At 34.9% G+C, this 26014-nt stretch overlaps 1 protein-coding gene across 7 annotated transcripts in view; it reads right to left on the bottom strand.

Annotated features, from left to right (window-relative positions):
- Positions 1–26014, bottom strand: part of CREB1 (cAMP responsive element binding protein 1) — a 61870-nt gene that overhangs the window by 12005 nt on the left and 23851 nt on the right. For 4 of the 7 annotated variants that reach the window (XR_003519035.1, XM_027588770.1, XM_027588773.2 and 1 more), the window contains 6 exons: positions 25190–25336; positions 24426–24467; positions 18222–18322; positions 12907–13049; positions 8736–8918; positions 6585–6735 (listed from right to left, as the gene is read on the bottom strand). Coding sequence is in view for 6 of the 7 variants with exons in the window: in XM_027588770.1 (XP_027444571.1) it covers positions 6585–6735; positions 8736–8918; positions 12907–13049; positions 18222–18322; positions 24426–24467; positions 25190–25336 (767 nt within the window). In the remaining variant the exon portion in view is untranslated. Of the gene's footprint in view, positions 1–6584; positions 6736–8735; positions 8919–12906; positions 13050–18221; positions 18323–22347; positions 22457–24425; positions 24468–25189; positions 25337–26014 lie in introns of those variants that run through there. The other 3 variants (XM_027588775.1, XM_027588771.1, XM_027588774.1) reach the window with 3 other exon arrangements.

Here is a 26014-nt window from a genome sequence, read left to right as displayed (position 1 = left end):
ATCGAGAAAAGAGTGCTGAAGTTTTTTCTTCTTTTTTCTTTTTTTTGGTGGGCAGCAAAGTTTACTGAGTGATAGTAAAGTAATAGTACAAAGCTCCCAAAGAGGGAGGGGGCGTGAGAGGGCTGCCCTGAGGTTTTCAACTATTCAATTCTCTGTTTCATCACCTTTGGCCTCATGTATGTTAAAGCTCTGTTAGGAGCATACACATGTAGAATTACTATGTCTTTTTAGAGAAATGATCCTTTTATAAATATTATATAATGTCCTTTTTTTAATCCCCGACAATGTTCCAGCTTCCTGTTGACTGCTATTTGCATGGTCTATCCTTTTTTACTCCTTTCCTTCTAACTTACCTATGCTTGATATTTGAAGTAAGATTCTTACAAACAGCATATAGTCAGGTCTTGGTTTTCTATTCTGTTTGGTCTTTTATGTAGGTTAGACCAGGTTTAGCCATCTATGACCCATGGTTCAAATCCACATAGTCTGTTTTTAATAATTTTTAAACTTCTAGCCAGACTAACCAAAAAAGTGAGAGAGAGAAAGACCACAAACTTTCAATATCAGGAATGAAATCCCTATTAAACAGTCCCCCCCCACTGCCCAAGAAAATCACAACCAAAACCCCAGAAGTATTTAGGTACAAATCTAACAAAAAATGCGCAGGATCTATATGCTAAAACATGGAAAGTACACTGTGTTCATACAATGGAAGATTCTATTGTTTTAAGATATTAATTCTCCTCAATTTGATTTAAAACTCAACACAACCCTAATCAAAATCCCAGGAAACTTTCTTATAGACATCAACAAACCAATTCTAAAATTTTAATGAAAATGCAAAGGAACCAGAACAGCCAAAACTATTCTGTAAAAACAGAGCTGGAGGACTCACTGTCAAATTCCAAAACTTACTAGGAAGCTACAGTAGTCAAAACAGCATGGTGTTGGCTAAAGGATAAACACAAAGACCCATTAAACAAGGTAGCAAGAAACAGACCCACACAAATATGGTCAAATGATTTTTGACAAAAGTGCAATTTTGACAATTGATTGTCAAAATGATTTGACAATCATTTTGTCAAATGATTTGACAATCATTTTGTCAAATGATTTTGACAAAAGTGCAAAAGTGCAACACATTTTAACAAATGTGTTGAAACAAATGTATGTCCATACACAAAAAATGAGCCATGACACACCTCACACCTTTTACAAAAGTTAACTCAAAAGGGATCATAGACCTAAATGTAAAACATAAATTCTGACACTTGATACAGACCAAGTGGAACTCATACATTGCTGGTGGGAATGCCAAATGATATAGCCACTTTGGAAAACAATTTGGCAGTTTCTTATAAAGCTAAATATACACTTACCATTCTACCTGGCCAGACCACTCCTAGGTATTTACTCAAGTGACCTGAAAGTTCATATTAACTCCTGTATATATTTATAGTAACTTCATTCATAACCCTCCCAAACTGGACACTGTGATGAACACCAAGGTCAATAGATAAACAAACCACAGGATATGGGTACAATGGAATACCAGGGATAAAACCAACTACTGATCCATTAACACTATCAATAAATCTAGAATGCATTTTGCTAAGTGAAAGAAGCCAGATCCTAAAGGCTACATACAGTGTATGATTTCAATTATATGAAATTCTGGAAAAGGCAAAATCCGAAGGATAGAAAACAGTTCAGCGGCTTCGAGTCTGGGAAAGGGGGCAGAAGCAGACTACCCATGGGTATCAAAGAGATTCGTTCTAGGGTGGTGTAACTGTTTTGTAAGGCACTGTAGGGGTAGAAACATGGCACCATACATCTGTCAAAACTAAAAGAACTATACAGCATAAAAAGTACATGCAATCCCAGAACTGAATGAAGATGGTGACGAATCTAACCATACTACAAACATGTGATATAATCTTACTGAAGAGGGTGGAGAAAAAAGAACAGACCTAAATAGCTTTGAAAACAGTGCTTTCACTGGTACTTTAAGGCTAACAACAAAAAGAACTGTACATAAATACTGTATTGTATTTGGTAAATTTGTGTCTCACAGGTATACAAGTTAGCAACTCTGTAACTATTTTAAATGTATACTAGAGTTAAACAAACATGTAAATAAACTATACTTAATGGGAAGCCAAGTTTCTATGAATCTACCTATTCATATCCTTAACTCATTAGTCTTCTGACTTGTTAAACGTTTCTAGTTTGTTGTTTGTTTTGCTACTTTATCTTTTTCTTGGCTAAACAGAGGTTTTGTATTTTTATACAGTCAAACCTACCTAACCTTTACGTTTATTACTTTTGCCTTTAGGAAATCTATTAAAATTCTCCTGCATTCTAAAATTGTAAGACAAGGATGGTGGATTGCATTACTTTCATAATTTTTTATTCCTTCCTCCCTGTGGGAAGAGCATACATTCCCACTCCACTGACACTGAGCTTGTCCTTGCCTGTATTTTGGCCAATGGTACGTAAGTGGACATGATGTTCATCACCATCAAGCAGAGTATTTAAAAAACACTGCCTTTTTTCCTTTGCTACAAAAATGACATGCATCAAAAAAGGTGCTCCTCCTCTAGCTGGAGCTTGTGGGAGAGGCACGGCAGCTGGCTTGCAGCTGTCCAATGTAACATGAGGAAGCAATTCTGTTGTTCTAAAACACTGAGATTTTGGGGTTTCTGTTGTTGTTACTGCAGCAACAAAAATTAATATAACAACCATCTATTCTTTCTTTTAGACCGCTTATCACTTCTCTTCATTTCTGAGTAAATGGTAATTTGGACAGTGTAGAATTTGGGGATAACTTTTTCATCAAAGTTCAATTTAAGATAGGCTGTGTTTGAGGTACATATAAGGGACATTCATCCTAGTGAGTATGTTCAGGAGCAGAGTGCTCCCCTATCTTTTCCACTGAAGTGTACCCCTAACGGCAGAGGAAACCAAAATGGGGACTCTGGGGACACAACCCAAAGCAATCACTGCTGGTGTGAATTTCTTTTAAATCTCTTACCTTAAAAATATTTATTTCTCCCTAATTTTTGAGCAAGATAATCATTCGAGGAAAGTATTCCATGTTTACCTCTTGGGGCTACATTATCTCCAGCACACTGTCATGTGCTCTGGTTTAAGAAGCACAGCAGTAGAGAGATGCATACTGAAATCTCAGAATTAACATGTCCATAGGGCTTTGGCACCAGACTGAGGCTCAAATCTCAGCGCTACCAATTTAAAAAAAAATTTAAAAGATTTTATTTTTACGCAATCTCCACAATGTGCGGCTTGAACTCACAACCCCAAGATCAAGAGTCACATGCTCTACTGACTGAGCCAGCCAGGCACCCCTGTACCAATTTGTTTAAAGGTGTGATCTTTGGCAAGATATTTGACTTCTTTCTGAACTATAGCTCCTCTGTAAAGTGGAGATAAGCTTCTACCTCATTGTAGACAATATAAAGTATGTAAAGAAACTACGTGCAATGTCTAGCATAAACTAGTCCTTAATAAACAGTATCTCAGGAGAAAGGTCAAAGCCAGAATATAGAATTAGAAGGTATCAGCATATAGTTGATGCCTGAAATACACGGGTATGAATGAACGTTCCAAGGGAAAACTTCAAAAAGTAGAGAGAAAACTGGGTGAATAAACCAAAGAGTTCAGGAGAATGAGAAGTCAAAAGTGTCAAATATTTCACAAAAGTACAGTGAAATGAAAAGAGAATACCAGATTGCCAAGTGGGAGGGACTCTGTATCTTTTAAAGATGTAAGCGTGCTATGGTGAGCACAGAAGCCAGATTTTAATGAATGGAAGTTGGAAAAGTAGAAGCAGCAATAATGTGGGAATAAAAAGAAAAGGGAACTATAGCAGAGTCAATGGGAAGTTTCCTTAAAATGAAACTAAATCCAAGCAAAAGTATTTTTATTAAAGAGTCCATGCTAAATCAGGTAGCTTTGCTGAAGATTTCAGACCAGCAAAGGTTGTTAGGAACTGTAGTGTAGCTATGTCCCTAACTTGGTTGGGGTGGGGGGGAGATACATAAACTAAAAAAATAATGAAAAAAAGAAATTTGGTCTGCTAGTCAAATGAACAAGTGTTCATAAATGGGCAGCTCTCTGCTCCATAAAACAGAGCAGACAAGAAGCCATGGTGCTGCCTCCTCGCCCACCCACTAATTAGTCTTTTCTGTATAAGGGGAAACGTCTCTGGAGCGCCTGGGTGGCTCAGTCGGCTGAGTGACCCACTCGGTTTCGGCTCAGGTCATGATCTCATGGATCATGGGATCAAGCCCTGAGTTGGGCTCCGTGCTCACTGGGGAAGTCTGCTTGAAGATCCTCTCCCTCTGCCCCTCCCCCCACTCGCACTCTCTCTCTGAAATGGGTAAGTCTTAAAAAAAAAGGGGGGGGGAACGTTTCTGTCCCACAAAGCCAACTACATGGACACAACATGAAGTCCTTCTACTGTTTTTATAATCAAGAAAGTTTATTTTCCATCTGATTGCTCTGCTGTGTCTTGCTTAGAACTGGTTTCTTTAGTAAGTGCTACTATCTTAAGTTTTAAAACCTGGCCTTTACTTAAGACTTCTTAATCAGACTTGCTTCTAATTTTAGAAAGGGTTAAACATTTCTTTACAAACATTCTGAAGCTGGAAAGATCTAAATTATAAAATAAATTTCGTATTTAAAATACATTTAAATGAATGCGGCTTTTGATGCTTCTGTTTATTATTATAACACCTAAGGAAAATCTCAGACTGATGGGAGCACAAATAAAATAAGACACTCGGCTTATTTCCAACTCTTTCCCTAATATCCCAGAAAAAGTCCTGCCATTTCCCATAGCTTAGATGTCATTTACTGACACTCTGTAACAGCTAGGAGTATTTCAGGGACAAAAGAGGTTGTTGAGCTGAGTGGAAACATGAAACTTCATAAAAACAAACACTGTGATAGAGCATTATAGATAAAGTGCTTTGAGAGGAATATTTGTCCCACGGAACAGCCATTTGGATGGGTGGCAGAATCTCGTTTTACAAAGAAAATGGAGGTTTGAGGGTTAGTATGTTCTTCCAAAGTCATAGCAAAAAGAGTAGATCCAGGACTTGAATCCAGACTGTCTAAATTCAATCCCTATTTCTTTTACTTTATCACAGTGTTTGAAAAATCTTGGGGTCAAGAACACGGGAATATTTTCACCAATTTCAAATTTTATCTTTAATATATCTTTATTTTCATTTTCTGTGGTTTATCTTAAGTCATTCTATATTAAGTCCTAAGCTAAATATTTAAATCCTAAACTAAATAAAAATACTAAAGTAGTAAATACAATAAAAACATTTTATTGGCTTTTGGGGGGGCAAAGGGAGAGGAAGAGAGAGAGAGAGAGAGAAAATCTTTTTTTTTTTTTAAAGATTTTATTTATTTGACAGAGAAAGAGATAGCGAGAGCAGGAACATAAGCAGGGGGAGTGGGAGAGGGAGAAGCAGGCTTCCTGCCAAGCAGGGAGCCCGATGTGGGACTCAATCCCAGGACCCTGGGATCATGACCTGAGCCGAAGACAGATGGTTAACGACTGAGCCACCCAGGCGCCCCAAGAGAGAGAGAAAATCTTAAGCAGGCTCCACACCCAGTGAGGAACCCAATGTGGGGCTCCATCTCACAACTCTGAGATCATGACCTGAGCCAAGATCAAGAGTTGGATGCTTAACCAACTCAGCCACCCAGCCGCCCCTTACTGGTTTTGGATGACAAAACCATTTACAGCTGTGAATTTACTTTATGAGAATTACTTTGCCCACTTTTCATAGATTTTGTTGTGTAGCACTTTCATTGTTGAAGACTAACTCTATTTTAAGATTTTGTCTAAGAACAAGGTATCCTTAGATTTAATCTGTTTTTGAAGAATCTTTAGGTGTTAAATTGTCAATTTTGAGTAAAGATGATATTCATTAAAACATGGACTGGCCATTATACATCTACTTTATTTTAAATAAACTTAATATAAATGAAACATTTAATTTTAATATTCAGACTTGAAACTCTTGATCTTCTTGAACAATACTATTCATGAAGAGAAACAATATTTAAATAACCTAGCTTGTTGGTTAAGAGCATAGTGAAAATACAGCAGAGTTGTGTATTATATCTTCCATGGAGAAATTACACAAAAGAAAACTATGATTAAAGATTGACCCATGCGGCACCTGGGTGGTTCAATCGGTTAAGGAGCTGCCTTGGGCTCAGGTCATGATCTCAGGGTCCTGGGATTGAGCCCTGCATTGAGCTCCCTGCTCAGTGGGGGGCCTAATTCTCCCTCTCTGCTCCCCCTGCTTGTGCTCTCTCAAATAAATAAAATCTTAAAAAAAATAAAGATTTGACCCACAATCCCATTAGCCATTTCATAAGTGCAGCTTATTAAATAAAGTTTTTTTAGCAAGATCCATCAATTCCACCAGAAAAAAATTCATTGCAAAGATCATATTATCAGAAGATGTAAAAGACCCATGTCTGACAGAATCTGAAGATGACCTGACCTACCAAAATCTAAGTAAATGCAAGGTATGTACCTGTTCTTCATTAGGCGAACCTCTCTCTTTCGGGCTGCTTCTTCAGCAGGTTGTGTAGGAAGTGCTGGGGAGGATGCCATAACAACTCCAGGGGCAATGGTGCTAGTGGGTGCTGTGCGAATCTGGTATGTCTGTACATCTCCAGAGGCAGCTGAAAAGAAAAACAGGGAAAAGGGCGTAAGACACTGAAGCACTGTGACTCGGTAAAACTACGTGTGTCAATCATCAATTTAAACATACATTTTGGACTGGAAGGGAAAAAGAGGAACATGATTCTAACTAAAACACTGAAAAAATCAGCACTTTTTGGGTCATTACTGACAAATAATTCCCAATTTAATATATTTATTAGTATAGACACTTGGGGGAAAGAGGCCTTAACCTATGTCTGGCGGGTCTTGTATTTATCTTTCATTGGAATGCAGTTCTATTCTGTTAACATGCTTACCAACCTTAATTCTAAAAGATAAGTAGGGCACAGCTTGGATGATCTTCCTAGATAGAGTATACTCCTCAATGTCTTCCTTTGATATTGGTAAATTCATATTAAAAAATTTCAAGTAGACTCTTGCCACGACATAAAAACGACCATGATTTTTCATAAAATAGCGAAATGGGAGAGAAAATAAAGCATTATGGTCAACTATTATAAATTTCTAATTGAAACAAAACTGAAAGTATGAAAAGTGTACCACTTGATGCCAATTATATTACTTGTTTTAATGTAAATGCTATTTGCTAAATAAATTGAAGTTTATTTTTCTAAGTGATCTAGCACTTGTAAAAAGAAACACAATCATTATCTGTCAAACTGCTTCTAAAAACAGCTTAGTAATATGCCCTCCTAAGAATAAAGAACCTAACATTATCTGAGAGAATTTGAAGATCTTTATAAAATTATCCATATTTGTTATTAATATCAATTAAAATGTGTAGTTTGAGTGGAAAAGATTTATATACTAAACATGTTACCATCTTCAAACTGACGTTCAGAATTCAAATTCACTGACATCCTGCTTTACAATTTTTGAGTACCTGCATGTAAAGTGAAAAGGTGTTTTACTCCCATTAATAAGCAAAATATTATCTTCTTCAAATATTATTTGTTTAGTAACAGAATATGTTCTGTAAATACATTAGGGCCTTTAAAAACAAATGACTCTCTAGTTGGTGTTTTAGGATTATTCAAAAATTATCATCCATGGTGAAGGGGTAACAATGGTTATTATTTAACAGAGGCAAAATATATTATTATTAATAAAAATATTTTTAGATACAGATTTTAACATTATTTCCTCAACATGCAAATTTCAATCTGGCACAAATCATGTTCTTAAAATATTAAAATGGATTCAAAGAAAAATGGTCAACTCCTATCCATAGAGATTCCTAAAGCAAGAAAATAAAAAAAAAAATAAAGAAAAAAAGCTATTTCTATAGTTCATCAAGGATTTAACTACTACTTTTTCTCTACAGACCAGTAGACCTGCATACTGGTAATAAGAATTTTCAGAACATATTGTTTTCATTTGAAATAAAAAATGATGATCTTAGAAATAAGGATGTAAATTTCTTTTGAATAAAAAGCAGAGAAACAGAATTTTGAACCTTCAAAGATTTTTTTTTTAAGTAGGCTCTACACCCAACATAAGGCTTGAACTCACAACCACAAGATCAAGAGTCACATGCTCTACCAACTGAGCCAGCCAGGCGCCCAGAACCTCCAGAGATTCTCACCAGTGATTTAGTGTAACTCTTTATTTGACACATTAAAAAAAAATAATAATAAATGAGGCCCAGAGTGGTGAGTCTTACTCAAGGTCACATAGCAAATCTATGCAGTTAGATCTAAAATCTAGCTTTCCTAACTCCTGATTTCACTGTCTTGCCCTGTAACCTACCCTGTTTCTATCCCCAAATGCTAGAAGTGTTAAAGATGTTATATTTTTAAAACTGAAAACAGTTGTTTTTATGCCATGACATTTGGGTCCAACTGGAATAATGGAAGAGTTCATGGAGAACATTATCTATAATGAAAAAACTTAACTACATTTTCATAGTGTTTTACAGTATCATACTTACTTTTCTGAGTTTATAAAATTTTAACCTTTCAAAGAATTTACCACAGTTGTGAATTCTGAATTCTCTTACCTTGAACAACGACTTGGTTGCTGGGCACTAAGATCTGCTGTCCATCAGTGGTCTGTGCATACTGTAGGATGGTAGTACCCGGCTGAGTGGCAGCTGCATTGGTCATGGTTAATGTTTGCAGGCCCTGTACCCCATCGGTACCATTGTTAGCCAGTTGTATTGCTCCTCCCTGGGTAATGGCAACTAAAACCCAATGGATTTTATTGTTATCAGTTTAATTAATACCATATAAGACTTTTACAAACACACTAAACTCAAAGTAGAATAATGTGTAAGACATAATCTAGGAGAAATTATTATAGCAAATAATACTGCCAAGAAAGATTTGGTATACTCAAGTACCTTTCTGCTCAGGAAACCCACATCCAATTGCTATAATACAAATGCACTCTATGAACCATATTATAATTTATAATAATATCCATTAACAATTTTTTAAAAGAATAAATGAGAAGATGTTAAATTCCTTTCAAAGTTGTTTGGTTCAGAAGAGGTACCACTTTGTGATCCATACTTCCTTTATTCTACCCTGAATTATGCAATATTTTAATATTTGCTGTTCCACTAGCAAATAAATTTCTTGAAGGTAGGAAATGTGATTTTTCTTCTCCATTTTCATGTACTTAGCACAGAAATGGGCAGTAACAGGCACCCAATAAATGGTTGTTTTAATGAATAATTAATAAAACCAGTTTAGTAGTGCATTCTGTTCTCTAAAACTCAGCTAACAATGCATAAACCCTAAGTTACATATCCATGCATTCTCACACAGGATCCTTTGATTATTCACTAATTAACCATACTGTCATTCATCTGTTATGAAGTAATCAACTTTGGTTCATACTAAAAGATATTTCACTTTATTAAAAATTGAATTCACCTTCATGCTACCGTGCATGGAAAAAGTTAATAGAAAGAAGTAGGTTATTATTTTATTTGAACAAAGCAATCCTTCAGATACTAGCATCAAGATAGGTGGCTGGATCCTCTATAGACACTCTCCCTCTTAAAGTTTTCTGGAAAGAGGACTAAAAATCACAATATTACATATAAAAATGCATAATGGATTTTAACTTAATAAGTCAACAAACGTGTGATTTATTCATGTTACTTTTTTTTGTCTGTTAGAAGGGAATTATTTGAGATCATTTGTTAGCCAGCTCTAGGCAACTAATATCCTGAGTCATCTAAACAAGGAAAATTGATTATCTACTCTTCAATCAAGAAATAGTAACAGTAAATAAGTATGATTTGGTTTAGCAAATGACACCTATGGAAATTAAGATACCGGCATATACAATCCATTCACTTTAGCCATTTCCATAAGTTTTACTTATCTTAGACAATTAAAAAGGAATATATAAGAACTATTCTGAGATTAATATTGCAGGTAACTTGAAGGAATCAGAAGATTAACAGAATTAAACCACAATTCCTCCTATAGAGTTAATAAGCAAATTCTATTGCATTTAACATACACAGCTTTATTCTTTAAACTCAAGGTGGGAGAAAAGAAGTAGGAAACTAGATATCAGGAAACCTGGGTTCTAGTCCAGATTCTACCACTAAACTGTTATTTGAATTTGTTATCTCTTCTATAAAAATAAAAATACCTGGTTCTAGCCACTAAGTACAACTATAAAAATCAAAAGAGATCATGTATAAGTATTCTGAAAATGGAAGTCCAATCCTTTCAGATGTATTTTTCTCTATAATATATATTTATATACTTGATTATTCCAGAAGGATTTGAGATGGCTTTCAATAAAACTAAATTCATTAAAACAAGAAGAGGAAGCTAGAAGTCAAGTAACTGATGGGTCTCTACCACAGAGATTTTACCAGAAAATCTAGAGGAAGAAGAGAATACAGTTAAACTTATCTGAGATTCTGAGTAGCGAAAAGTAAAGAGGAAAACATCATGGGTTACAGCTGTATTTAGTGAAACAAAAAATTCAAGTTTAAAATAATAGACACATTGTTTCTACCTTAGAACAGAATTTCTCAAATAAGACTTTCTCAGGAACAGTGAATCAAGTAATGGATAAACTACTAACAGCATTTAAAATTTGAAATTTAAAAAAATAACCAACTTATGGAAGGAATACAAATTGGTGCAGACATTGGGAAAGGAAGTTGGGCAGGATGTGCTTTGATTCAACAATTCCACTCTTTGGATGCTATCCCACTGAGACCCTACTACATATATAAGAATGTTCATGTCACAGTGTTTGAAACAGTAGAAATGTCTTAAATGTTCATCAGTGTGTGTGTGGGTGGGGAGGGAATATTTAAGGGGGAGGGAATGTTTAAATAAAAGTTATATAGTGAAACACAATATAGCTGTTAAAGAAATAATATATATCTCTGTATGTATACATTTGTCTATGGTATACTAATAATGTAGGTCTCACTTGTATCAAAATACATGGTAATATATTTATGTTTAAACAAAATGAAAAAGAATGGATAGATATATACCAAACTTTTAACTACTGGGGAGAGATGAAAAGGATTATGAGTTAAGAAATATATAATGCTGTATATATTTAAGTAGTCACTTTATTGATTCTTAATGACAATCAAGAACGTGTTACATCAATTCCGTCAAGGCTCTATGTGTAAATAAGGGATGAAGATAATGTAATAAAGCTTTAAAAATATGAAAGTATTAACCTTTTAAAACCAGCAATTTTCAGTTGCTGGAAGAGAGTGGTGTGTCAAATTAAACATACACATTTCTAAATTTCATTTCCCTATTTGACATTCTGATATGCCTATTCCCAAAAGAGCATGCTTTCTTCTGCAAGTGAGAATCCCTGCAATAAGTGAATCAATGTCACTAACAGGAGTATGCTGTATCCCTCAGGATTCTGTTGGGGCAAGGGAAAAGTAATGTTCATGTATCAATGTCTTAGCATGCACATATCTGGAATAATTCCAATTATTTGGATATAAGGCTAAAAATACACACATCCATGTCCATAGATAGTACCTGTTTATCTCTGTCAACAAAGAACTCAAGAAGGAAAAAGGGGACTGAACTCTAGGAAGCACAGAGTGGACAAGAAGCTTAGTCAAAAATGCTGTCCTTCTGCTCACTTTCAAAAGTTTCAACTTTGGGAGAGCTAAGAAGTCTGGTACTTGGGAATCTGTTTTTAATACAGTTACAATGCAAATTAGTTATGTAAACCAAGGTTGAGCTGTACTGTGGAAACTCTTAACTTGGGAGTCAAACTTTTATACACATTCCTGACACAGACCACCCCAGAGTATTAGAAAATTAATGCAACAAGGGAGTATCAATGTGTACATTTAATTTGTAATAAGGAGGAAAGGGGGAAAACTACATAATGGGAAGTATTAGTTTAATGATTTAATGAGCAAATCAAAATGAAGAAATCTATGTAAGAGGCACTCTGGGAGTCAAAAGGAACTGGGAACAGATAGAAAAACACCATTCACACAAATGCCTCTGATCAAGCAGAACTGGAAAGACTTTGTTAACAGATTTGGGTGAAAGATAAGAAGAGAGACCTAAGTGTCAGACAGAAACATGACAGAACTGGAAACTTTGATAATTTTGCACAAAGAATCTTTGCTTTCTGTGAGCCAATTTCAGCAGTCCTTATGTTTATGTTATCAAAATTCACGTTACCTTTTATATTAAAAAGAATAATTGAATGTGCTAGTAGACTGTAACCAAGCTTCTCAACCCCCACCACAAAACATTAAATATGATTTTAAAATGCTACTTTTAGAAGGGAAGACGAATTAACAGATGAATAGTGAGACCATTTTTGTCTTTAAACATAATCAAAAAATGGTTATCTTATCTGAAAAAGTATTTCCTTTATTAACATCATATATTACACAAGGACTAAAATCTAGAGTTTCAAGCAGTGCGGTTCAAAAAACTTCCAAGACTCTCCTGGCATCTGCACAAAACAAAGGACCACTTGAAAGGCTAACATGCTTGAGCAATCCTAACAAAAAACCTGAAGAAAAAGAAAATACTTCTGTTACAGAACTTTGCATACTGAACAGTAAAGGAAATATAATAATGGCATCCAAGACTGAGAAAAGGGCTGGCACTTTAGGATTCCTTTAAGGAGAATGCAGCCATTAGGTTTTCATCTCACTTTCCAAAGCAGAAATATCTTTTACTCACTATACTGTCCGCTGCTAGTTTGGTAAATCGGAGTTGGCACCGTTACAGTGGTGATGGCAGGTGCTGAAGTCTCCTCTTCAGACTTCTCTTCTTCAATCCTTGGCACTCCTGGTGCATCTGAAGATAAGTCATTCAAAATTTTCCTAGAAAAACAGAAAACTATATTAACTAAAATGAAAAACATTTTTGGCTAAATATATATAACACGAAAAGAAAATGGGCAGAAAGCTGCTACTGCTTAGGACAGCAGTTTGAAGACTGTATTCATTTATTTATTTACTTGAAAGAGAGAGTGGGAGGGGGAAGGAGCAGAGGGAGAGGGACAAGCAGATTTGGTGCTAAGTGTGGAGCCCCACACAGAGCTCAATCTCACGAACCTGAGATGATGACCTGAGTTGAAATCAACTGACTGAGCCACCCACGTATCCCAGGACAGCAGTTAAAAATTTAAGAACAAGAAAAAACCATACATGGATGAGAAGTCTGTATGTCAAAATGAAATCATATGGGGACTAGAAAAAAAAGGGATGAATTTCTCTATAATCTGAATGAAAATGAAGGCTGTGATTAGAAATCTAGGTGTAAGCAGAGATTAGTAACAATGACTACAGAAAAAAAATTCTTTTGCAGGGCAAAGAACACCACAAACAAAGTTAAAAGATGATCAACAATACTAGGAGAAAAGGTTTACATATATTACAGATAAAGGGCCAATATCCTCAATATATAAAGAACTCATAAAAATTTAGGCAAAAAAAAAATATTAAATAAAGACCAAAAATCTGATTTTAAACTTCTCAACTCTCAGATTGGTAAAAAGTCAAAAAAAGTTTAACAGTATATTCTGTTAGCAAAGCTGTGAGAAAACAGACACTCTCACTGTTGTTGAGTATAAAATTGGCACAACCCTTATGGAATAAATCTGGTGACAGTTAACAAAACTATGTTTACACAGCAATCTTACTTCCAGGAATTTACCCTTAAGATATACTTACTACAGTACAAAAATACATAAGGTTATTCATGGTAGCACTGTTTGTAACTGCAAAATACTAGAAACAATCTATATGCCTCTACATAGGAGAATGGCTGAATAAAGTACAGTTCATCCAGAAAATGGGTATAGCATGGTACCTTTTTTATAAGAAAGAAAGTGAAATAATATATATGTATTTGCTCTTCTATTGAAGAATAAACTCAGAAAGGATATACTAGATGGAGTTTAATGAGATTACTTAATCTACTGGGACTGGTAAGTAAGAAGTAAAAAAAAAGACAGAAAAATTGGGGGGGGCACTTGTGAGTGTGTGTATTTTTTTGTACAATTCTGACTTTTTAAAAGAACCATGTTCATGTTTCACATATTAAAAAATGATATCAACACAGATGGGGGAAAAATTCTTAAAATGGAATACAAATAAAAAAAATGAACCTGACCATACTACAAATGAGTAACATCATCACAGAAGAGGGGGGAAAAAACCCAACCCAAGTAATTTCTGACATCTTAAACTTCTAACAAACCAGTATGATTTAATAACTTAGCTTCAATAGTCTACCCAAACCCTGCCCTTTTATGTTGCTATAGTCACAATTACATTTTCATACACTGTGTGCTCACTAACCAATTCGTAATTATTGTTTTATGCATTTGTCTTTCTAATCACATAGGGAAAAAAGAAGAGTTTCAAAGCAAAGTATTATAATACTGCTTTTATATTTACCCACGTAATTACCTTTACTGGAATTGTAGAAAATATTCTACTATTATCTCTTTCAATATTTCTTTTGGCCCAATTTCCTCTCTGGAAATTCTGTAAGTGCTTCTTCTACTGGAGCACCTCATTCTATTCGCCATGACTTTTCACCTGTCTTTCCCATTTTCTCCGTATTTCTGTTCTCTATTCTGAGTTACTTTCTTAGTTCCCTTCCAGTTTACCAATTCTCTCATCAGCTACTCATATCTAGTTTATCCCACTTACTGGTTGTTGTTTTTCTTAATTCCACTAATTGTATATCTCATTTCTCAGACTTATTACTCCTTTCTTTTCCACATCTGCTTGTTTTCATTTCAATAGGAGTTTAATAACTCCTATTCTTACCATAAGGATGATTTTCTCTCCCTATCTCTTTTCGAATGAGAAATACAACTATTTCAAACAGCTTATAGGCTGACAAATGGTCAAAAGATCAACTCTGGGGGGCGCCTGGGTGGCTCAGTCAGTGCTGCGTCTGACTCTTGGTTTTGGCTCAGGTCGTGATCTCCTGGGTTAGATCTCATGGGTTGTGGGATGGAGGCCTGCATGGGGCCCTGCACTCAGTGGGGAGTCTGCTTGAAGATTCTCTTTCTCTGCCCCTTCCCCCATGCGTGCACTCTCTCTTTCTCAAGTAAATAAATAAATAAATCGGTGGCTCAGTTGGTTAAGCGACTGCCTTCGGCTCAGGTCATGATCCCGAGTCCCGGGATCGAGTCCCGCGTCAGGCTCCCTGCTCAGCAGGGAGTCTGCTTCTCCCTCTGATCCAACCCCCTCTCATGCTCTCTCTCTCTCAAATAAATAAATAAAATCTTAAAAAAAAAAAAAGAAATAAAAAAAGGAAGGTGAGAAGATTTGGGAGCCACATTTATAAAAAAAAAAAAAAGATCAACTCTGGGCATCACTGCATCATTTCAAACTTTAGCATTGAAAAGCACTTGAAGAGCATGTTAAAAGATATCCTGGCTCCCCACCCCACAGATTCTAATTCATTAGGTATGGGGTAGGGGCCTGAGAACTTGCACTTCTAACCAGATTCTGGTTTGCCAGTGTGGTCTCTGGACCACATTTTGAATAGTACTGGTCCTCTGCACAATGTTTTTCAAACTTAGGTCACAACCCATATGTTTGCCATAAAAGTGTTATGTATGTTGCAACCAATATAAAACAAATAAAAAACAGCTAAACATCACACAATGATAAGGGTGAGTACTGCTGTATACTTTGCTTCAAACGCCTATACATAGGTAGATATATGTGTGTATCTGTATATATACCTATATATATAGGTATATATAAATGAATATAGATAACTGTATCTATATACAGAGAAAAATGTAAAGATGTTTCTTACTGTGGATTGCAGTAAAAAATAAAAGTTTAAAAGCTACTACTCTAGACCTGCAAATAAATCTTCTTTTGCATGAAGCCAATGATCATTCCTTGTCTTCTCTTTCTAGTATGTAATATTGTTGCTCCAGACCATGTTGGTCATTCTTGTATCTTGGAGATACATTTCACTTTCTCTTACAGAAAATATTCCAGATGTGGTCTGAGCAGTGGGATTAATTCCCTCCCTTAATCTAGACACTAGGTTTTTACCAATGTAGCCTTTGGTATACTGGCTTTTTTGGCAACTATATATATATATATATATATATATATATATATCTTAATGGTAATTAAAGAACATAACTATCTTTTAAAAATGAATTCTTAAAAAAAAAAAACACAAATTCTTAATCCAGAATCTTGTACTTAAAGAACTGGTTTTATTTTAAACTCAAGTTCAGAAATTTTAAAATTATCACCAACAACTAAGTGTTTCCCTTGGCTGCAAAGATCTTTCAAAGTACTTATTCTCGTATCCATTAGGGCACTTCACCTGTGAAGTTCTGTCACTTGCAAATCTGATAAGCATGGCTTCTATGTTTTTCCGCTGACCTGCTGGTAAAAATACCAAGCCAGGGGAGACCAAGTGAAAGTCCTTCAAGAACTTTCTCTGGGTACAGTTTAATCACCATAAAGCTGGGTGTGTCAATTAATCCCCATTTCTCCAACCTTACAAGCATATCATAGGATTCTGTTAAAGATCTTGTTATAGTCAAGACGTAAGAGCTAGGTTTCAAGAATTTATAAGCCTAAAACAAAATAATGACACATAATGATTTTAAGGGAAGATATATTATCTTTCATAAATGTAACTCTCATGTATGTATAGTCTTAGGTATCTTCTATCTGATTATGAATTAAGGTGTTACTATTTAAATGATCTTTGCTAGGATATAGGTTACAATAAAAGATCTTTTTCAGAATAAAGCTCTTATTTTACTTTATGTTTTAAGACTATTTAGAGAGGAAAAAGAGCATGAGTGAAGGGAAAGAGGGAAAGGGAGAGAGAGAATCTCAAGCCAACTCCACACTGAGCACGGAGCCTGACGCGGGGCTTGATTTCTCGAACCCAAGATCATGACCTGAGATGAAATCAAGAGTCGGACACTTTACCAACTGAGCCACCCAGGCGCCCTAAAACTCTTATTTTATAAGGTCTACAACTAGAATTTACAGAATTTATTTACAACTATTTGCCTGGAATTTATATACAGAGAAGCCTTGTGGCTTGTTAACACCTGGATGGATTTGCACCAGGATCGAAAGTGTTAAAAACATGAGATATATTTCAAAGTTCAAATCTAAAACTAGCTATATTTAAAAAAAAAAAGAGATTATGAGCATAAATGCATACAACACATACTTGGTAACAAAATTTCTTAAGACCTCAAAATCATTTTATTGATATTCATTTAGGATCCTTCATTTAGTGAGAAAAGAGAAAAGAACTAGCTTAGTAGCCAAGTGGAAAAAAAATTTTAACCATTCCTTTGAAAAATAAAAACAACTTAGGCTAATAACATGAAAAAATATTAGAAGTTTGAAATTTATTGAACTTTGAAGTAAGCTTATGAATATTTATGGAATTGCTCTTCCTGGAGATATTTAGCATGGGAGCCAATTTCTACATATAAAAAAATGGTTTTGGTACATCTTGGAGGCAAGTCATGGACTAGGCAATCTCTACAGCTGAACACAACAACTACAGTAAGGTGTCCCCCAAATTAGGGGATATAAGCATCACCCTGAAACAAATATTAAATTAATAAATAGTTATCTACTTAAGTACCATGGCATTAGAAATGGTTTGCAAATGTGCTGTTAAGTAAACAGTGTAGTGTCAGAACTGACAAATAACTAGAAATGCTATAACTTAATGAAATATATTCCAAACTTTTTAACAGAAAACCAGCAGCTGGCACAGTCTACAAAAAGAGAAGCAGGAAAAAAAAAATCACTGTTGATCCAGGACTGTTCAGAGTAAGAGTTCTCTTTTTCTGTACAATACACTTCAACTTAAGAGAGAGAAGTACCTCAAGATGAAGAGAAGTGATTTCTGTGGTCCCAAATTGAGCACCTAATTGGTCTTCTGACACCTTTTCACTTGCAACTACCTACAGCTTCCTGACATCTTCGATTCTAAATTCTTTTTACTATTAAATTCCATACCTGTAGGAAGGCCTCCTTGAAAGAATTTCTCTTCGTTTTTGGGAATCAGTTACACTATCCACTGACTCCTGTGAATCTTCACTTTCTGCAATAGTTGAAATCTGAAAATAAAGAAGAACTTTATCTTGATAATCGAGTCTAATTTCCATAAAATTTTTATAAATTTTAAGAAAAAGTGAAATATAAAAGGACATATATATACCTTATCCATGCTTCAGTAAAAAAAAGTCAATTTTTATGGGAGACAACCACACCAATCATATTCCTTTCCCTTTTACTTATCCTATAGAAGTCAGAGGGCCTAATTTTTTTTTTGTCAAAACCAAACTTTAGTGATATCCAAATTCAGTTTTACCTCATTCAGGACTTCATGTAACCAATCTTGAATGCATCAATATTACTGTCAGTTGTTTTTTTACAACTGTTAACAAAACTACCAAGTAAATAAGGTTTCTGACATGAAGGAAGAATAAATGAGCAAATATTTGGTCATAACTCTAGTCACATAGCGACTATATAAATATTTTCTTTTATTTATTTTCTTTTATTGTTAAACACTTATGAATATATTTACAACTGATAAATAAGATTGGTGATCCCCCACCATGTTCCAGATGGCTGTTTCTAGCAAGTCAGTCTACCCATAGACTTTCAAAGTTGGCTTTCTACAATTTTTATTAAGCAAAAGCTCAAGGTAAAGAACTGTGCATTTCCGGAAAAGTATCCCTGGACTGAAAAGTAATAAAGATAAGCTGAACAAAGATTTTACATGGGATAATAATAATAATATTAGCAACTAGCATTTATTGAGAACTTACTATGTGGCAGGTATTATGCTAAAGCATATACACGTATTACATTACTTAATACGAATACAGTAATATCAGGTAATAGACAAGTACAGTTATTATACCCATTCTGTCGTTGGAAAAACTGAGGCACAAAGAGGTTAAGTAACTCACCCAAGTCACAAAGCTAGGAAGCAGTGGAGCCACTGTCAATAGTTGGCATCTTAGTTTTAGACATCCTTACCAGCATCAAAATCCTGTTGGTTCCAATCTCAAACCAGTTTTGTCAGAAGCAGCAACCCAGGTGTTTTTAGACCATTTTTAGACTAGAAGTTCACTCAATCGGGCAAGCCTGCCTGTCAAATTTATACCAACAAGCTTCTCTAGTCTAATCAGCAGAAGCCTTCTGCTCTTTCCTGAACTAGGTGTGCATGATGCTGTCAGAGTGAGAATTAGATTTAATGAAGGCAAAAGAGTATGTGTGGTTCAGCTCCATGTCAAAATTTAGGGCAATGGCAACAAGAAAAAACATTCAGAGGAACTTGAAGAATTCCACAGGGACTCTGTATGTAGTCTGAGGCTATGGGTTCTGGAGAGTAGGGACTCATTTTGACAGGGCACTTTGTAATAGGCTCTCACTCTAAAATGAAATTAGGTAAATCTAGTCATGCTTCACAAAATATACCCACAATAAAATAATGTGCCTCACCCAAACACTTTGAAGTATAAGAACAATACTCTTAGAGACCTATACATTAACGGGCAACACTTAATGAATCCAGAAAAGACAGATGAAAAGATGTGCAAGGCTGAATTTAGTCTGTGATTCTGTGCAAGTAATAATGCTACAGTTACTGCCACAGGAGCACAGAGAACAATTCCCACTAATCTATAGCTGCTGTAACTGGCCCGCTCAGCGTAGTCTCTGCACAGAAACTCTGATGTACAGCAAATGAGGAGCTATGAAAAGACCTTAGCAGAGAGTCAGAATTTCAAGGAATAACAAGACTGAACTCAAAGTGGACAGTACTGTGACAAGGGTTTACCTTCATAGTACTTCTCAGAACCTCAGTTCCTCTGCTGTTCTTTGACTTCTTTGCATGACCCTCATCCTTACAACCTTTTTTTAAGGGCAGATAGTGACTTAGGCATACTCTCCCAAGTTGAAAGTCATTAAAATAATAATTTAAAAACATTCTATATAAACTACTCACAGGGCAGTTTTGAAATGAAAGAAAGTTGCTTTCTAATTAATATATGGCCTTTGATTTTTTTTTTTCCAAACTCAGTAGATCTATTGCTCTTAGTAGGAAAAAAAGCCTCCTTTCCTCTGATCTAAAAGATTTTGTGATTTCAGATAGAAGGAATTAACTTGTCACTATGTAGTGATTACAACTATTTCAATATAAAGGGAATTCAGAATTATTCAATAACACATAACGAATGTTAACATTTCCTCTTTGGGAATATTATCCAGGGAGAACTTACGAGCTATGAAGCCACTTCCTATGGACTGCCTAACAAAACAAACACAAACAAAATCCAAAGCACACACTGGATCCACATTTCTGAGACGAGACTAATAAAAATCACGTCAAAAATCCTTTTATAAATAACAACTATTAATTACAGTTTAACATATACTTAACAGTTATTAAAAATAACCATATAAAAATGGTATCCCAATCACAGGTATCACAGACTACCACCACATTCCAGTAGTAGAGACCCTTCCTCTGGTCCTTATCTCCTGTCACCTCTCTCATTAACCCTCTCCTCGGCTCCTTAAATAATAGGTCTTTAACCTTGGCCACTTAGTGGTTGAGACATTTTCAAAAGCCAAACCACTACTTTCAGATGTAAAGTTTTAGATCTGTATTTCTCAACTTTCTTTTAGTTTCTTAAAAACCCATACCTCCTGTTTGTAAGGAGGACAATCTTCCCATTTTGAAGTTATTTGAAATTTCAAAATTAAATACACAATGACTAAAACCAAATTAGATGCTTTCTCAAATCATACACGGTCTCTATGAAACTTAAGTAACTGTGCAGAGTTCAGACTTATGGTTTAGGTACAGTTATTTACTCTGTGGATCAAGACATTAATAAACGTCTAGAATAATGATTTCCAAATTCTTTTCACCTGCAGATTTCCTTATAAACAGGAAAATTTTACATAAGCATATTTAATTCCTCTGTAAACTTTAAGTGTTGTTTTTATTATTTAAAGAGAAAATGTAAGTGTAAATATTAAATTATATTTGTAAATTTCTTAAACATAAATCATTTCATTTTTTACAGAGTGAGAATGATGTGATTTAATATGCTTCATTAAAAAATCATTTACTATTTTATAACAGTGACTCAAAAATCTGATTCTAAGCTTAGGCTTTTGAAAATCTGATTTAGTATTTGCTATTGTTGAAAAAGGGAACTCATGGGCAGTAGATATAAAAGTGCATTTTTGACTGGGCTTACTAAATACAAAATCACTTTTCATTTTCATCTACCAATTATACAAACTTTTGATGAGATTTTCATCTCCCTGGCTCTCAGTTATTGTATGCTAATAATAATAGGTGTTACAGTTTTATATTTTAACAAGTAGGTTCAAAACCTACTGAAACTCTGTAAGACTTATGAATAGTTTAAAGAATTCTATTTCCAGGGTTTTAAAAATATATATATTTGATTTTGAGCTGACAAATTTATATTGTTTGCAGTTAAAAAACAAAGTATGAAAACATTTCTGAATTTCTTTCAAAATGCTCTCTCCACAGCACAACTTTTTTTCAAAAAGCAGTTACTCTCTTGCATTGTTAAAATGTCACTTTCTCCCAGGATAGTTGAAAGGGATTTCTTTTTTTAAAAATATCTGTTAGATAATATATCCCTTGCAAATCCTTGCTTACCATCATTAAAAAGACCAGAAACTTTGGAACACTTGTTTCACGTAAAACACAAACAAGTAACTCAGCCTACGTTAGACAACTCTTAAATACTTTGCTGCATAATAACCACTGAATCCCTATTTTGCACAAAAGGTTTTTATTATTGTTCCCATCAGATTACGAAGTATTGTAAAGATTCTATCAAACGTTTCATCCAAATTGCTCTCTCCCTCTTGCTCACTCTATTTGAGCCACATCTTTTTACTATACCTTGATATATGAAGCAGGACTTGCTTTAACTATTTGCATGGCTTAGCCTCCTGCACTGTCTTCTGGTTTCTGTTCACTGTGTTCCCTGACCACCCTACATAAAACAGAACACCCTTCCCTCCACATTCTCTATCCCTTTCCCCTGCTTTCATCATCTTTCCCAGCACTTATCCTCACCTGACATATTTTATTTTTTCATTGTCTCTCTTCGCTCAAATGTGATCTTCATGAGAATAGAGAAGTATTATTTGTTCACTGCTGTCTTTCATAGCACCTAGAACAGTGACTGGCACATAGCATGTGATCAATAAAAATTCGTTGAAGGAATGAATGTTAAATAATTTAAGGTAACATAATCCATAAATCCTGACACGTTTAAACTGCACTGTATTAAAAATGCACTTAAAGCTAACAAATGAAAAGTGAAGATGCCACTGTTAACTTCTATACATTCGTGTAACTCCCACTATTTTTGAGGGGATTCTCATATAATCTATGGGACTTGATATACATAAGGATAAAGTTAGGGCACTAATGTCAAGCCATATATGAAATATTAGTACAGCATAATTTCTAATATTCTTAGATTAAAAAACAGAAACACAGGTCCTAATATCTTATTCTCACATCAAGAGAAATGTGTCTTGTATCTTTTGAAAATGATGTTCTAGAATACTCATATTTTCCCACCTAGAAGTTTGCAGGACCATTTCTCTCCTTGTTTAAACATCTCTTCTGATGTAAACTACTTCCTAGTTACTAATATACTAATCCCTGTTAACCAGATGAAATGACCCTTGAAGTTTAATATATTCTTCATGGTTTAGGCCCTTTACAGAAAAAAAATAAAGAAAAAAAAATTGTGTCTATTTGGAGAATTCAGGCTTTCAGTTATAAATACAGCTCACAACCTTGGTGAAAAATGTGCTCTTGAAAAGATGAATAAATATTTCTAGAAAGCTAATAGCCATACAACCCCTAGGTCCAAATTATTATTGTCACAAAGTAGAGATTAAAATTAAAAATATAATCGACAATTAAATATCACATATTATGACCAAAAACTATAATCTTAACAAGTTTTGATAATTTTGGTGTGTTCTTTATATAGTTCTTTATAGAAAGACCTCCTACTCTAAGTGAAAAAGAGAAAGTAAGGATTAATGTAAGATCTGGAATCTAGGTCTCCTGACTAGCAGGTCAGGTTCTTTCCACTATTAACAAGAAGAAAGTGAGTGGAGAATTAGTAATGGCAGAGTATGGAAAATAGTTAGGTAGCACTCAATGAAATAAAAACCGAGGCAAAGGATAGGAGACTACTGGTCAGTCAGTGTGATACCACAGAAATGTCAAATAGTTCAGTTTTCACCAGGAAAACACTGTCTCCATCTTGGTAACAAATTCCACTCCCAGTATCTTTCAGTATGGAAATTCATACACATTAGTATTTTTACATGAAAACATTCTTTTCTTTTTCTTCCACATAAGTGTCCAAGCAAACCAAAAGCAGAAGGACAGAATGAAGTAGAAGTGGTAACAGTGACTCAAGGACTCAAAAGTATAATATGGCTGACTAAATCAAATATGCCCTTTGAGGACATTAATAGAATGCTTCCAGGGCAAAGGAAGCACTTCTCCCCTCTACAAATACCAGTCTGACTACCATACTCAAGGAAAACACAGTAGCTCTCATCCACAGGATGACAGCAAGGATAGTAAAGAACAATCAGAGCTACACCGTATAATAAATGGCTGAAGAAAAATATAGACATTTGTTTAGTCTGGACTTTTTTTTTTTTTTTTTTTTTTTTAAGTAGGAAGGGTGTAGGAGACAAGGGAGGGGAAGTGGTCCAACAGAAAAGGAATTAAATTTGCTTAATTAGTTTCTGAGGAGGGAACTGGGACCACTAGGTAGAAGTTTTAAAAAGGCATATTCTGACTCACCACAGGGAAGAACAGTTCAGCAATTACCCCTCTTTATAAATTGGTTACCTCAGGAGACAGAGCTTCCTTTCGCTAAAGTGTTCAAGTAATGCTGGACCACCATTTGGAGGAGAGGAGAAAAGATACACAGGGAAAGTAAGCAATACACTAAGGGCTGGGCAGGTAATAAGTTTGGCCTAGACCTAGAAGATCTCTAAGATCTTTACACAAACCTTAAATTGCATGTTTATAGAAGGATAATGACATAAAGAATAATTTCTCACCTTCCTTTCTAAAAATAGTTCTTTCCAAATCTAGGACCTAGGACTCACCTGAGTTCCGGAGAAAAGTCTTTTTAAGTCCTTACAGGAAGACTGTGAAGCAAAAAATATGAAATGGGAGGCTGGGGTTATGGCCTACTTGAATGAACGTTCAAGTCTTTTTTTTCTTTCAATAAGCTCACTGTAAAGATGTCTACTGCTCTAGGTTCCCTACAGTTCAACAGAGTAGTCACCTTTATTCAGAGCTCTACGTGCCTTTATTCCCTCTGGATTCAATCCAAAGGAACAATCTCTCCAAAGAATTAGATGACATGCGCAGTGTAATCCCGTATCATTATTTCAAAGTTCTCTACTCTAACTTACACTCCTAGACATAGCTGGTTTTACAATGCTTTCTATGATCTCTAAATTCAAGTTAATATCTTGGGTAAGGTTATTAATTTTGACAAGGGCTTATTTTTTCCAATTCCCTGTTTAGAAAATAATTACAGTTATTTTTGTATCTCAATTTTCCTGAACTAAGGTATATCAGCCTTAGTCTTTCTCAAACATTTCCACCTTATCCCATGTACTTAATGATTTTCCACAATCCTTTTTCTTCTGTAGCTTAAGAAAAAGTCTTTTTCTTATGTCTGTTCTTGTGTATATATGTTCCTACACATAAGATGACTATACAGACGCAGCATATTCCTTTACTGTAAAGTAAAATAAACTCTGAACTAGATATGTTCCTATTTCCATAACTAATGAAAGGAGAGAGATATGGCTATAAACGACAGTTATGAAAGTAGATGCAGAACTTTTTATACACATACCTGAACTGTCTGGACTTGTGGAGACTGAATAACTGATGGCTGGGCCGCCTGAATAACGCCATGGACTTGAACTGTCTGCCCATTGGGCAGCTGTACTAAAGTTACGGTGGGAGCAGATGATGTTGCATGAGCTGCTGGCATAGATACCTAAGGTGTTGAACATGGAAAAAAATTACCATCACAGATACCTCCTTGAGAGTAGTCATGTGCAATATGACGCAACTTTTTAGCAGGAAAAAGATGACTTTTCTGCCAGACAAGTATTTCATTGGTGTGAAAGAAACTAATGATTACATTTAATATTCTTAAAAAAAAAAAAATTGACTATAAATGTCCCCTCCCTTTCAAATCCTTCCACACAACAAAGAACTATTTTAATGTAATATCAAAATTTGTAACAGACTTCCTCTGAATACTAAATACACTTCAACTGTATGATGCTTTACATTTTCCTACCTGCTTTCATGTCCAGTTTCTCATTTTGCTCTTCGAAGAAATCAAGACTGGATAATAAGGATCATCTCCATTTTAGAGACAAAAATATCAAGCACTCAAGAGATTAAGTAACTTACCCAAGGTCAAGGGATATGCTAGCTTTGAAGAAATATAAAGGTCTTCAGAATATTATGTGTTAAATAAGCAATATTCTAAAATATAACTGCTCTCAAACTTAGGCAAAACTTAGTTAAGTCTAGAACAAATATACATCTTAAAATATACAGCATAGTTTTCTCTTTTAAACTAATTACAAGTATGGCTTTTATTAGTGAGAAAGTATTAATATGTATTATAAACTGAAAATTTCTACCCCCCCAACAAACTGAT

This window comes from Zalophus californianus, chromosome 3, assembly GCF_009762305.2.
Source record: "Zalophus californianus isolate mZalCal1 chromosome 3, mZalCal1.pri.v2, whole genome shotgun sequence".
Lineage (NCBI taxonomy): Eukaryota > Metazoa > Chordata > Mammalia > Carnivora > Otariidae > Zalophus > Zalophus californianus.
Note: the sequence above shows the minus strand (reverse complement) of the source record. Positions and strands in the feature narration are given on the sequence as shown.